The sequence below is a fragment of the Chiloscyllium plagiosum genome, chromosome 7 (genome assembly GCF_004010195.1).
Source record: "Chiloscyllium plagiosum isolate BGI_BamShark_2017 chromosome 7, ASM401019v2, whole genome shotgun sequence".
Taxonomy (NCBI): Eukaryota; Metazoa; Chordata; class Chondrichthyes; order Orectolobiformes; family Hemiscylliidae; genus Chiloscyllium; species Chiloscyllium plagiosum.
This window is the reverse complement of record NC_057716.1, coordinates 88,211,105-88,223,303: the sequence shown is the minus strand read 5'-3', so window position 1 is coordinate 88,223,303 and position 12,199 is coordinate 88,211,105. Positions and strand designations below refer to the sequence as shown.

Below are 12,199 nucleotides of genomic sequence, written 5' to 3'. Positions count from 1 at the left end.
CAAGGTTCCCCATGGGAGACTGATTAGCAACATTAGATCTCATGGGATGCAGGGAGAACTAGCCAACTGGATACAGAACTGGCTCGAAGATAGAAGACAGAGGGTGGTGGAGGGTTGCTTTGCAGACTGGAGACCTGGTGTGCCTCAGGGATCGGTGCTGGGTCCACTACTTTTCGTCATTTATATAAATGATTTGGATGTGAACATAGGAGGTTTAGTTAGTAAGTTTGCAGACAACACCAAAATTGGAGGTGTATTGGACAGTGGTTACTTCAGATTACAACAAGATTTAGATCAGATGGGCCAATTGGCTGAGGAGTGGCAGATGGAGTTTAATTTAGATAAATGCGAGGTGCTGCATTTTGGGAAAGCAAATCAAAGCAGGACTAAAACACTTAGTGGTAAGGTCCTAGGGAGTGTTGCTGAACAAAGAGACCTTGGAGTGCAGGTTTAAAGCTCCTTGAATGTAGAGTTGCAGGTAGATAGGATAGTGAAGAAGGTATTTGTTATTATTTCCTTTATTGGTCAGAGTATTGAGTACAGGAGTTGGGAGGTCATGTTGCGGCTTTTGGAATATTGTGTGCAATTCTTGTCTCCTTCCTATTGGAAGGATGTTGTGAAACTTGAAAGGATTCAGAAAAAATTTACAAGAATGCTGCCAGGGTTGGAGGATTTGAGCTATAGGGAGAGCCTGAATAGGCTAGGGCTGCTTTCCTTGGAGCGTTGGAGGCTGAGGGGTGACCTTATTGAGGTTTATAAAATCATGAGGGGTATGGATAGGAGAAACAGATAAGGTCTTTTCGCTGGAGTGATGGAGTCCAGACTAGAGAGCATAGGTTCAGGGTGAGAGGGGAAAGATATAAAAGGTTCCTAAGCGGCAGCTTTTTCATGTAGAGGGTGGTGCGTGAATGGAATGAGTTGCCAGAGGAAGTAGTGGAAGTTGGTACAATTACAGCATTTAAAAAACATCTGGATGGGTATATGAATCGGAAGGATTTAGAGGGATATGGACCAAGTGCTGGCAAATGGGACTAGATTAGATTGGGATATCTGGTCAGCATGGATGAGTTGGAGTGAAGGGTCTGTTTCTGTGCTGTACGCCTCTATGACTCTGTAACCATCTCTCAATTCTTTCATTCCATACTTCACTGTGTTTTGCTGTCTCTGTCTTCCCCTTTTTGAATCAGGCACTTGCCATTAGAAATAACAAGCCCAGAATTGAGACTGTGTATCAGTCTCTTGCCGAATGGAGTATGTGTCGTATAAAGCTGAGACTATTAATAATTCTACTTGTATATTGCTTTAACTTAATTTTTCTGCTCATTTATGCCATAAAAAAATTCTATGGACTCCTGTGCAAAATATTAACATATCAATGCACAGCTTCATGATATATAAAGTGATAGGTATCTGCAGAATGCAGTCTTTTTGAATTTGGTACCTTCAGATTTCTGTCACATATTCTCACTGTTTCTCTCAGTGCTACAGTTAATGATATATACATTTACCCTCTTTGCTTGAGCAGGTTACAAACCAAGAAGTTTCATCATTTACATGGATTTCCACATCTGACGCAAACCTCTCAAAATACATTGCGACAACATCTGTATCTAATGGACCGTCACTGTTGATCAGCAACTGATTGAGGCAACTGTCCTCTGTGTCGTATGGATCAAGACCTGAAAAAGAAAAATCGACATGTGAAGGTGATTGTTTTCCCCCACCTTAGATAACGATTTTGGCACAAAATGACGGCTATGACAAGATGCAGTTAGTTCTTCAGAAACAAAGTCTGTACCTGATTCTTCAATTGGAACTGAAGACTCTTGATTTTGAAATCCCTTTGTTGGGCTCTGCATGAAAAAAAAGAGAGCATTCATAGAATCCCAACAGTGTGGAAACAGGCCATTTGCCCCAACAAGTCCACACCAACCCTCCAAAGAGCATCCTATACAGACTCACCCCCTACCCTATAACCCTGCATTTCCCATGGATAATCCACCAACCTACACACCCCATGGACACTATGAACAATTTTGCATGGCCAATTCGCCTAACCTGCACATTTTTGGACGGTGGGAGGAAACCAGAGCGCCCAGGGAAAACCCACACAGACACAGGGATAATATAGGCGAAAGTGAGGACCGCAGATGCTGAGATCATAGTCCAGATTAGAGTGGTGCTGGAAAAGCCCAGCAGGTCAGGCAGCATCCAAGAAGCAGGAAGATCAACGTTTCAGGCAAAAGCCCTTCATTCCTGATGAAGGGCTTTTGCCCGAAACATCGATTTTCCTGCTCCTCGGATGCTGCCTGACCTGCCGTGCTTTTCCAGCACCACTCTAATCTAGACTCTGTCTATTTTAATTGCTGATTTTGAGAGTTTGGTAGTCCTTTCCTTGATTCTTTACACACAACTGAGCTTAAACTTCCACACAATCTTAATTACCCCCTTCAGATTTCTAAGCAAACACTTCTGGTATGAAATTTTCAAACTAAAAATCTTTATACTCATGACTAATTGTTCTGAAGTAACCCCTTTCTCCAGGAGAAGTGTATCCACATTTAACCCCAGCCACGTTGTCTGTGAACTGAAACTAAAAGCTTTCCAATCTTTGGGTTTCATGATTCTTCTATACCTAAACATGATGTTTCCTCTGGTTGATCATAAAACTTTCACAATATAAACACGTTCCCAATATCACTCAGGAATTTTGCTCTCAGATGCATTCCAGTTTAAAATCATTGTTTTAGAAAGACTGACAAACAGACCTCATCACCACAAGTATAGGTTTCTGAAGCAGAATTCAATATGTACACCATTACCCACGGAAAGAGAGTTCAGTGAGGTAAAAATCTTGTGTAGAACAGTCCAGTGTCATTAGAATGTGAGAAAAGTGACTTAGGCTACAGATCAACATTTTGGACAATTTGTGAATAGTTTTTCTTTCTGAATTTAATTCCTTGGGCAAAGTACTTTTCTGATAATACCATAGCTTTATAATTTTGCCCAGACATAGACATTGCTATACTGTAAGTTTTTACTCACAAACTTTAATGTAAGGATTTTCCGAGAAAGAAGGGAAAAACCTTTCTACTTCTGAGGTAAGTTATCGTAGGCTCTGTGTGTATAAATCTAAAATTCTCCCACAACCTGGGTCAGGTCTCTCTCAACTTGTTCTGTGACTGCTGACTGAATGTGTGTTGTACCATTTCAAACTATTCTTAATAATCTTTATATCTTTCCTTGAGTAAATATTGTTTGCCATAAATAAGTTATTTAATTTGCGACTTAAGAAACCTGGCTGACTTGTCCTGATAAGCATATATTTGGCAATGCAATAAAGGTGAAGTTCAATAGTCATATTAGACCAAAAGGTCACTCTGACAGAGATGGTTGGTAGCCACTTAACCAGAGGATCATCACACCTCAGGAGAGATGAGAGATTGAGGTATTCATAGTACCCTTAGCCACTGTGGGAATTGAGTCCATGATATTGACCATTATTCTGTGATGTAACATATCTGTCCAGCAAACTGAGCTAACCAATCTCCTTTTGCAAACTCAAAATTTTTACTAACCAATGGAGGAGTGGGACAAGCAAAGGCATTGGACCATGACCTTCAACATTACATTTGTAGTGACTTACTTGTTCATGGCTGTTGTGGCTTTGTGAACCGGTCAGTAATTGGCTTTGTTCTATTGCTAGCTTTTTGCTGGAGCTTGCTGTAAATTTATTGGGGCTCTCAGACCTTTTTCTCCTATTGCCGGACTCATACTCGATAACTCGAAGCGGAACAGTCTCTGAGCTCATTAGCTGCACTGTATGGAACTCCTTCTTCAACACATTTTCCTTCACTGATAATACAAAATAAACACATCATTTCTATTCAGAATTTTGTAGAAATAGCATACCTTTATACTACCTTTAACAGTTGGCTTATCATTTCCATTGCTAATTATCAACATGCAGCTTCTTAGCTTACTAATTACATTAAATTAGTAAAATCTGTTTGCATCATTCTGCCATGATAACCACACTATTTTCGACCAAGCTACATTAAGACCTGAATAGTTCCAGCCTGCAGATAGCACAATGTGCCATAATAAAGAAATGGTGTAGAGGTGCTGGTATTGGATTGGGGTGGACAAAGTCAAAAATCACGTGACAGCAGGTTATTGTCCAACAAGTTTATTTGAAATCACAATCTTTCAGATCAACACTCCTTCACCAAGTAGTGAAGATGATGACGCTTCAGGTTTTAGAGATTCAATCACATTTTGTATATGCAATGTAATCAATTAAGTAGTCAGGCTAAGAATTCATCAACCTGACGCAATGGTACTGAACTAGCAACTCTGAGTCCAGGAGCACATAAGCCCACTATGGATTCAACAGGCCTCAATTTGTTGGCCAGCACCAGAAATAGTACCACAGATTATTGTAAAAATCCACTAATGAAGGAGTTAGATCAAGATAATAAAGACTCCTAACTAATATAAACCCATTAATATTCTTTAGGGAAGGGGAAGGTGATGGCCCTTGTGATATTCTCGCTAGACTATTATCAGAAAATTCAGCTAATGTTCTGGGACCCTGATTCAAATCTCATCACAGCAGATGGTGTCATTTGAATTCAATAATAATCTGGAATTATGAATCTACTGATGACCATGAGACTGTTAGAAAAAAAAGCCCATCTAGTTCATTGATGTCCTTCCGGTAAGGAAATCTGCCACCCTAACCTGGTCTGGCCTACATATGGCTCCAGGCCCACAGCAATGGGGTTGACTCTCAATTGGCCTAGCGAGCCACTCAGTTCAAAAGTAAATAGGGACAGGCAATAAATACTATCCTGCCAACAATGCCCATGTCCCATGTTTGAATTAAAAAAACTTTACCATCTTAATCTGTACACCCATTTTGTCTTATTACCTTAAGTAAATATTAAAAGAAATAATCACCTACATGCTGCTTCATCTGCCAACATGAAGGAGTTGTACCATTAGGTCAAGGTGATAAAGACTCCTAAGACTCCCCCCACCTTATCTCAGTCCCTACCCCCGGATTCAGCACTGCCCTCTTGACCTGCAATCTTCTTCCTGACCTCTCTGCCCCCACCCCCTCTCCGGCCTATCACCCTCACCCTCACCTCCTTCCACCTATTGTATTTCCAGCACCCCTCCCCCAAATTCCACCCACCCCATCTTTTATCTCAGCCCGCTTGGCACACCAGCCTCATTCCTGAAGAAGGTCTTATGCCCGAAACGTCGATTCCCCTGCTCCTCAGATATTGCCTGGCCTACTGCGCTTTTCCAGCATCACATTTTTCAACTCCTAACCGTACACCAAATATTGAGAATCCCAATCAATACTTCGAGCTAGCCCCAGCACTCTATAAGATCATGACAGACTCTACTCTCTTACACATCTCCAATAATCTTTCATCCCCTTGGTAATCAAGCATCTATCTATCCCTGCCATAAAAATATTTAAAGATTCTTCATCCATGACCTTTTGTACAAGGGAATTTCGAAGACTTACAAAGATAAACAATATATTGTCATCAATGTTTTAAGTGGACATCCCCTTTATTTTAAACTCTGACTCCTTATTCTAAATTGTCCCACAAGAAGAAACATCCTTTCAACATCCATCCAGCCAAGTAACCTTCGGATCTTATCATATCATGCATTAATTTACCTGGGTGCATCACATAACAGATCCTCTGCACAGAGCGTGGAAGTGTCCATGCCACACTATTATGGCCACAAGACATGAATATAATAGCATGAAGTATTAAATATTAAACTGATCATCAATTAGAAAATGTCATGGAGGATAGGAACTAAAAGAATTTATTTTTCTTTGGAAAGTTACTTCCAAGCCATTTTGTAATGATGTGTTCAGATTCACTGTAGCAATTCACTATGTAAAAAAATACTAATTTCCTTGCTGGATTTTCACTAATTATCTAAAATCTGTGTCCATTAGTTATTGATCCATTCACCACTAACATCAGTTTCTGCTTATTTGCTCCATCAAAACAGTCATTGATTATGGATCAAATTGTACACAACATCTATCAATATTTACAATTGCAACATTGGTAACATATCTGATCATGAATGTGATTGCAAAATATGTAATCAGATACATTTGAAAAGAGTGCTTAGACTAGTAATCATCTATGTCATAAAGTCATGTGAGTATAAGGGAATTTCTTTTGGGGAATTTTGCAACACTGAAAACTCTCTTCCCCCTGTTTCTACTCTTTGTACGACTGAGGCATGGATAGGGTGGATAGTCAGAGTCTTTTACGCCAGGGTGTATATGTCAAATAATAGGGGCATAGGTTTAAGGTGAAAGGAAGAAAGTTGAAATGAGATGAATGAGCAAAATATTTTTTGCAGAGGGTCTCAGATGCCTGAAATGTGCTGCCTGTGGAGGTGACAGAGACAGACAAGACAGCTATGTTTAACAGGTATTCAGACAAACACATAGACTCGCCAACATGAAGGGCATTTAAATAGGGATTGGACATACATATGGATAATAATGGAACGGTGTAGGTTAGATGGGCATCAGATTATTTTCACAGGTCGGCGCAACATCAAGGGCCAAAGGACCTGTATTGCGCTGTGACATTCTATGTTTCTATGAACAGTCAGGGAATAGTTAGATACAGACCATGTGCAGACAAAGGGGATTAGTTCATGGTCAGTGCAGACATGGTGGACAAAGGGCCAGTTCCTGTGCTGTACTGTTCTATTTTCTATGTTGTAAGCTTTTGAAAGTAAAGATAAGTCAGAAGACATCAGTGGCACTGTACAGTTCCAGCTAGGGTTGTCTCCTGAAACAAAAGCAAAGTTATATGCGTGCTGGAAATCTGAACTAAAAGCAAAGAAAGCTGGAAAAATTCAACAGGTCAGACAGCATCTGTGGAGAAAAGCAGAATTAGCTTCATAGATCAAGGACATCTCTTCACCTAGTACATTTTGACTTCAAAAGCACTACAGCATTGTTACACTGCCAACTGCTGCTCATTACCTTTCCAGCATTAGGTCGGATCAGTAGCTCAGAAGGAATCACTAAATTTAACAGTACTTTCTTCTTGAGTTGTAAATTTAATAAAGTATGACTTCATCTTCGATAAGACTCTCATTGAACAGTGGAGGTAAGTTCTACTCCAAATTACCAACTGTGCTGACAAACCTACTGTAGCGAACACTTGAAAAATTGCAAAAGACTTGCAAAACAGTTTTATTTCAATGATTACAATGGACAGAAAAATACAACTAAACTATAACAGTGTCATATGTAAAGTGGTGCAAGTGGGAAAAAATAGCATCTATCACATATAAAGAGTTATGGAATCTAGGAGGCATAGATATTTTATGGCACAGGCACCAATTGATTAGATTCCCTACAGTGTGGAAACAGGCCCTTGAGCCCAACACGTCTAAACCGACCCTCTGAAAAGTAGCCCACCCAGTTCCATTTCCCTCTGACTAATGCACCTAATACTGCGGGCAATTTAGAATGGCCAATTCACCTGATCTGCACACCTTTGGACAGTGGGAAGAAACCGGAGCACACCCACGCAGACACAGGGAGAATGTGCAAACTCCACACAGAGAGTCACCCAAGACTGGAATTGAACCTTGGACCCTGGTGCTGTGATGCAGCAGTGCTAAACACTGAGCCACCATGCCACCCTCAAAGGGTACAATGAGCGCAGTCCAGCTCTATGTCAAGCAATCCAGTCAGACCCACTCCCCCACTCCCTGTAGTCCAGCAAGTTAATTTCCCTCAAGTGCCCATCCAATTTTCATTTGCAATCCTGTATCATGTCTGCTTCCACACCTTAATAGTATTTTCCATGTCACTGCCATTTGCTGTGTAAAAATGTTCTTCTTCACAGTTACCCTATCTATGACCCAAAGTCTACGTTCCCTAGTCCTTGTATGATATGCTCATTCGAATACCTTTTCTTCATCTCTTTTATCTAAAGTTGTCATGTTGTGGTATATTTCTATCAAACCTGCCCCCAGCCTACTTTACTGCAAGAGGAAGAACACTAGATTCTCCAGCCAAAACTTGTGGTTTAAATCTGTCCAGCCTGAAAATCAGGGGAAATCTACACCTGCAAGGACCCTCACATTCTCCCTGCAATTTGGTGACCAGTACAGGCTGCAAAACTCTTGTTGTAGCTTCACCAGTGCTTTGTAAAAGTTCATTGTAAAATCCCTGTTTTTTTATACTCAATATCTCTATATTGTTATGAAGATATGGGTGTACCTTTAAGAGAGTTTAAATTAACAATATAAGGTCAAGATTCTATATGCTTTGTAAGCCTCTCTCAATATGTTCTGTCACCTTCAAGGACCTGTGCATATGAACCCTCAGGTTCGCTGTCTCTGCACACCCTTAGATTTATGTAAATTACATTTAAATTGCCCAAAACTATCCCCATACCTATGACATCTACTCAAATTTCTCTGTCTTAAATTCCATTTGCCACCTATCTGCCCATCTTGCCAACCTGTTGCCACATCTCAAAACAAACTTTACTTTGTATTCCAATACCTTAATCATGTATATAAGAGCAGTGATCCTATGTGTGACCCCCTGAGGAACACTACTGTTTACTATCCCCCATCTAAGTAACAAACATTTTCCATAACTTGCTATTTTCTGTCTTTAAACCAACTTTTAAATCCAATCCGACACTGACCTTTCTTTCCGTGAGCTTTTAACCTGATTAAATAGCACACGTAAACTGAGAAGCCAACCTGGGACTTACTTCATAAATGGAATATGGGTGTCATTCTCTGGAACAGTATTTATTGCTCATTCCTAATTGCCCTCAAACTGCATGGCTTGCTGGGCCAATTCAGAGGGCAGTTAAGAGTCAACCATATTGCTGTGGCTCAGGAGTCACGTGTTGGCCAGGTTACATGAGGAAAGCAAATTCCCTTCCTATTAGTGAAGCAAACAGGTATTTATAATGTTTTAATTTTCAGATTTTTAATTTCAAGTATTTACCATAGTGGGATGTGAATCCATTTCTCCAAAGCATTAATCTAGGACTCTGGATTATGAGTCATAGAGTCACAGAGGTGTACAGCACGGAAACAGACCCTTCAGTGCAACTCGCCCATGGTGACCAGATCTCCTAACCCAAACTAGACCCACCTGCCAGCACCTGGCCCACATCCCTCCAAACCCTTCCTATTCATATACGTATCCAGATGCCTATCACATTACTACCAATCCCTAATACTTTCAGACTTGGGTCTTTTAAATGGTCAGAAAAGTGTAATCTGAAGCACCTAAATTTCTACAATGCCTTGCCAGAAGGCACAGTCCCCAACACAAAGTCAATTCCTCCCACCAGAATGTAAATTAAACATCAACAAATTAAACACAAAATCTTTATGCACGGATCTAAATGTCCTGGCTTGACCACATTTAGAGCCTTCTGTGGTCTGATTGGCACACTAATGAAAGACACATAGACTTAGATGAATTCAAAGCAAGCCGTAAGGCTGAGCATTGTAAATCTTATACTTTCCTGCCTAACAAGTAAAGCAGATGAGTTACAGGGAAGAAAATATAAATTAGATCAAGTTGATGGAGAAGGCAGGACCTTTACAAGGCGTATAAATGATTAAATGCTGTAGATAAAGTCAAGCCAGCATATTATAAGTACTTTCAGGAAGTTAGACCAGACCACACACAATTGTGGTGGTGCAATGTTTTTTTGAGGCAGACTTTAAGAGGACTTTTGCACTGGAAAGAGAATGTCAAACATCTGCAATATCTGACAAGCCAGATATTATATTAGCAATCGTTGCAAATGATGTTGAAGAGTAAAATTGGAGAAGATCTAAAAGGCGGTTATGTGAAATGACATGTTTATTACTCTTGTCCTTCCAAGATAAAGATTTAGAGTAAGGTCAAGGTTTGGTACAAAAAGTAATAAGGTGGTTTCCCTCCAGAGTTGATGTATATATGTGTCATAAGGAAAACACAATGATTTTTGTGTTCCTATCCACTTACTTTCAGTCTCTTCCTACCTTCCTATTTGCATAACTAGATCAGAATTTCCATTTTGGTACTTGGTAGTAACATTGTATTGGGTGTTGGCTACTTGATAGTGAATTGAATGACAATAAAAATCAAGTGGTTCCTATTACAGGTGGGTAATTTGGAACATCCCATCTTACAAAGGGTCATTTGTGGTACAGTGGTAATGTCCCTACATCTGCATCAGAAAACCTAGGTTCAACCGAGGAGAGGTTATGGCCTACATGTTTTATCACTGGACTGTTAATTCAGGTAATGTGCTGGGGTCCCAGGTAATGTGCTGGGGTCCCAGGTGGATGGCAAGTGGTAGATTTTGAATTCAATAAAAGAAGTCTGGAATTAACAGTCTAAGGATGTTAGGGTTAGGGTTGAGAGCATCTAATGATGACTGAATTCATTGCTAATTGTTGTAAAACTCCATCAGGTTCACTCATGTCCTTTAGGGAAGGGAAACTGCCATCCTTACCTGGTCTAGCCTACCTGTGACTTCAGGCCCACAGCAATGTTATTAACTCTTAACTGCCCTCTGGGATGGGCAATAAATGCTGGCCTAGCCAGTAACACCTGTATCGCATGACTGAATTTTAAAAAGACTGCCACCGAGGTGCGTAATTACCTCTCTGTAACAGATTGAATTGAAAATATCTTCATTTGTAAAAGAAAAGGCAATTCAGTTCAAATTCCTTGTCACATAAGTTTTCAATCAGCCGTTTTACTCCTGAATGGGGAAATGAAAATCTACCTTGCCTTAAGGACACGAATGATCACCCACTATTTATAACCTCTAAACAAGCATACCCTTTCTTTACCATATTTCTGGTAATGGATAGAAAATAACACGTAATGTCATTAGATATATCTCGGAGCAACAGAGGAAAATTCAGAAATAAAAGCAGGATGCGCTGGAGACAGCATCTGTGGAGAGAGAAACAACTAACGTTTTGAGTGCAGTATGACTCTTTTTCAGTATGTCCCAATTTCAACCGATCCATTCAGTGTAAAATCGATGCACTTGCTCTAAAAAAAAACTACCGATCTTTCAAAACGTGTCTAAATGCTGCAATTAAGAGTTAAAGTATAATAATGATAGACACAGAAAACAGTTGGCGTAATATGACACTTCAGAACAGCGGAAGTACACCATTCTCAAAAGAAAAATTCAAAAGTTGATCGGTATGAAATTGCATTGAATATATTTTCCAATCAACCTGCTCAGAGACACACCTCTCTAACATCCCGACACAAATCAAAATTCCCTAATCAAGACAAATACTCGCTTGCTGACGCAGGGAACTTTCGCCTATTTTCAGCGGTAGTGCCTTACCCTGTTCATTTTTAAAGTAGACCAGGAATTTCCTCGGATCTTCGTGTGCTTTGATCTCACATTCTCCTCCGCCGGATTTCTTTTTGCTTTGGAAATAAATGGCGAGTTTACTTTTGACAGAGTCCAGCTCGACAGGCAGTCCCTCCACTAACACCGGGAATTCTGCCATTACTCCTGGCTTGAATTCCCTGAGATCGCAGCTTCAGCCTTGCCGCTTGTCAACCCTCGGTCTGGAACCAGGTTACTCTACCGGAGAGGTCTGGGGAGGATTCAAACTGAGTTCCCTCCTCGGGGGACGGGTATTATCCTTTATAACTCTATTCGTCTTGTCATTGCTCGGAAACATCCTTCCGTGAACGACAATCGAAAGTGAAAGATTACAGACCTAATCATGTGCATGACTGTATATGGTCAGAGCCAATATGTATTTAAAGGTAGCCAATGTCACCCTGATTAATGAAGGGGCAGCGCCGCGAAAGCTAGTGCTTCCAAATAAACCTGTTGGACTATAACCTGGTGTTGTGTGATTTTTAATTTTGTCCACCCCAGTCCAACACCTGCACCTCCAAATCATCAATGTCACCCTGGAAATTGTTGAATGGGCCCAGGTTCCAGCTTGCAACTCACTCCGTTGCAACCCCAACCTCACTATCAAACCAGCAGACAAGGGAGGCGCGGTAGTAGTTTGGCGCACCGACCTCTACACCGCTGAGGCCAAACGCCAGCTCGCAGATACCTCCTCCTACTGCCCCCTTGACCATGACCCCACCCCCCACCACCAAACC

General features: G+C 40.7%; 1 protein-coding gene across 4 annotated transcripts in view; it reads right to left on the bottom strand.

Moving 5' to 3' along the window:
* The window catches only part of parp14rs3 (poly(ADP-ribose) polymerase family member 14-related sequence 3), a 79,135-nt gene extending 67,224 nt beyond the window's left edge, over positions 1-11,911 (bottom strand). For all 4 annotated transcript variants that reach the window (XM_043694150.1, XM_043694151.1, XM_043694152.1 and 1 more), the window contains exons 1-4: positions 11,415-11,911; positions 3,647-3,855; positions 1,799-1,853; positions 1,509-1,679 (exon numbers count right to left, since the gene is read on the bottom strand). In XM_043694150.1, the coding sequence (XP_043550085.1) occupies positions 1,509-1,679; positions 1,799-1,853; positions 3,647-3,855; positions 11,415-11,583 (604 nt within the window). In that variant the 5' untranslated portion in view covers positions 11,584-11,911. The remainder of the gene's footprint in view (positions 1-1,508; positions 1,680-1,798; positions 1,854-3,646; positions 3,856-11,414) is intronic.
* Positions 11,912-12,199: the final 288 nt, after the last annotated feature.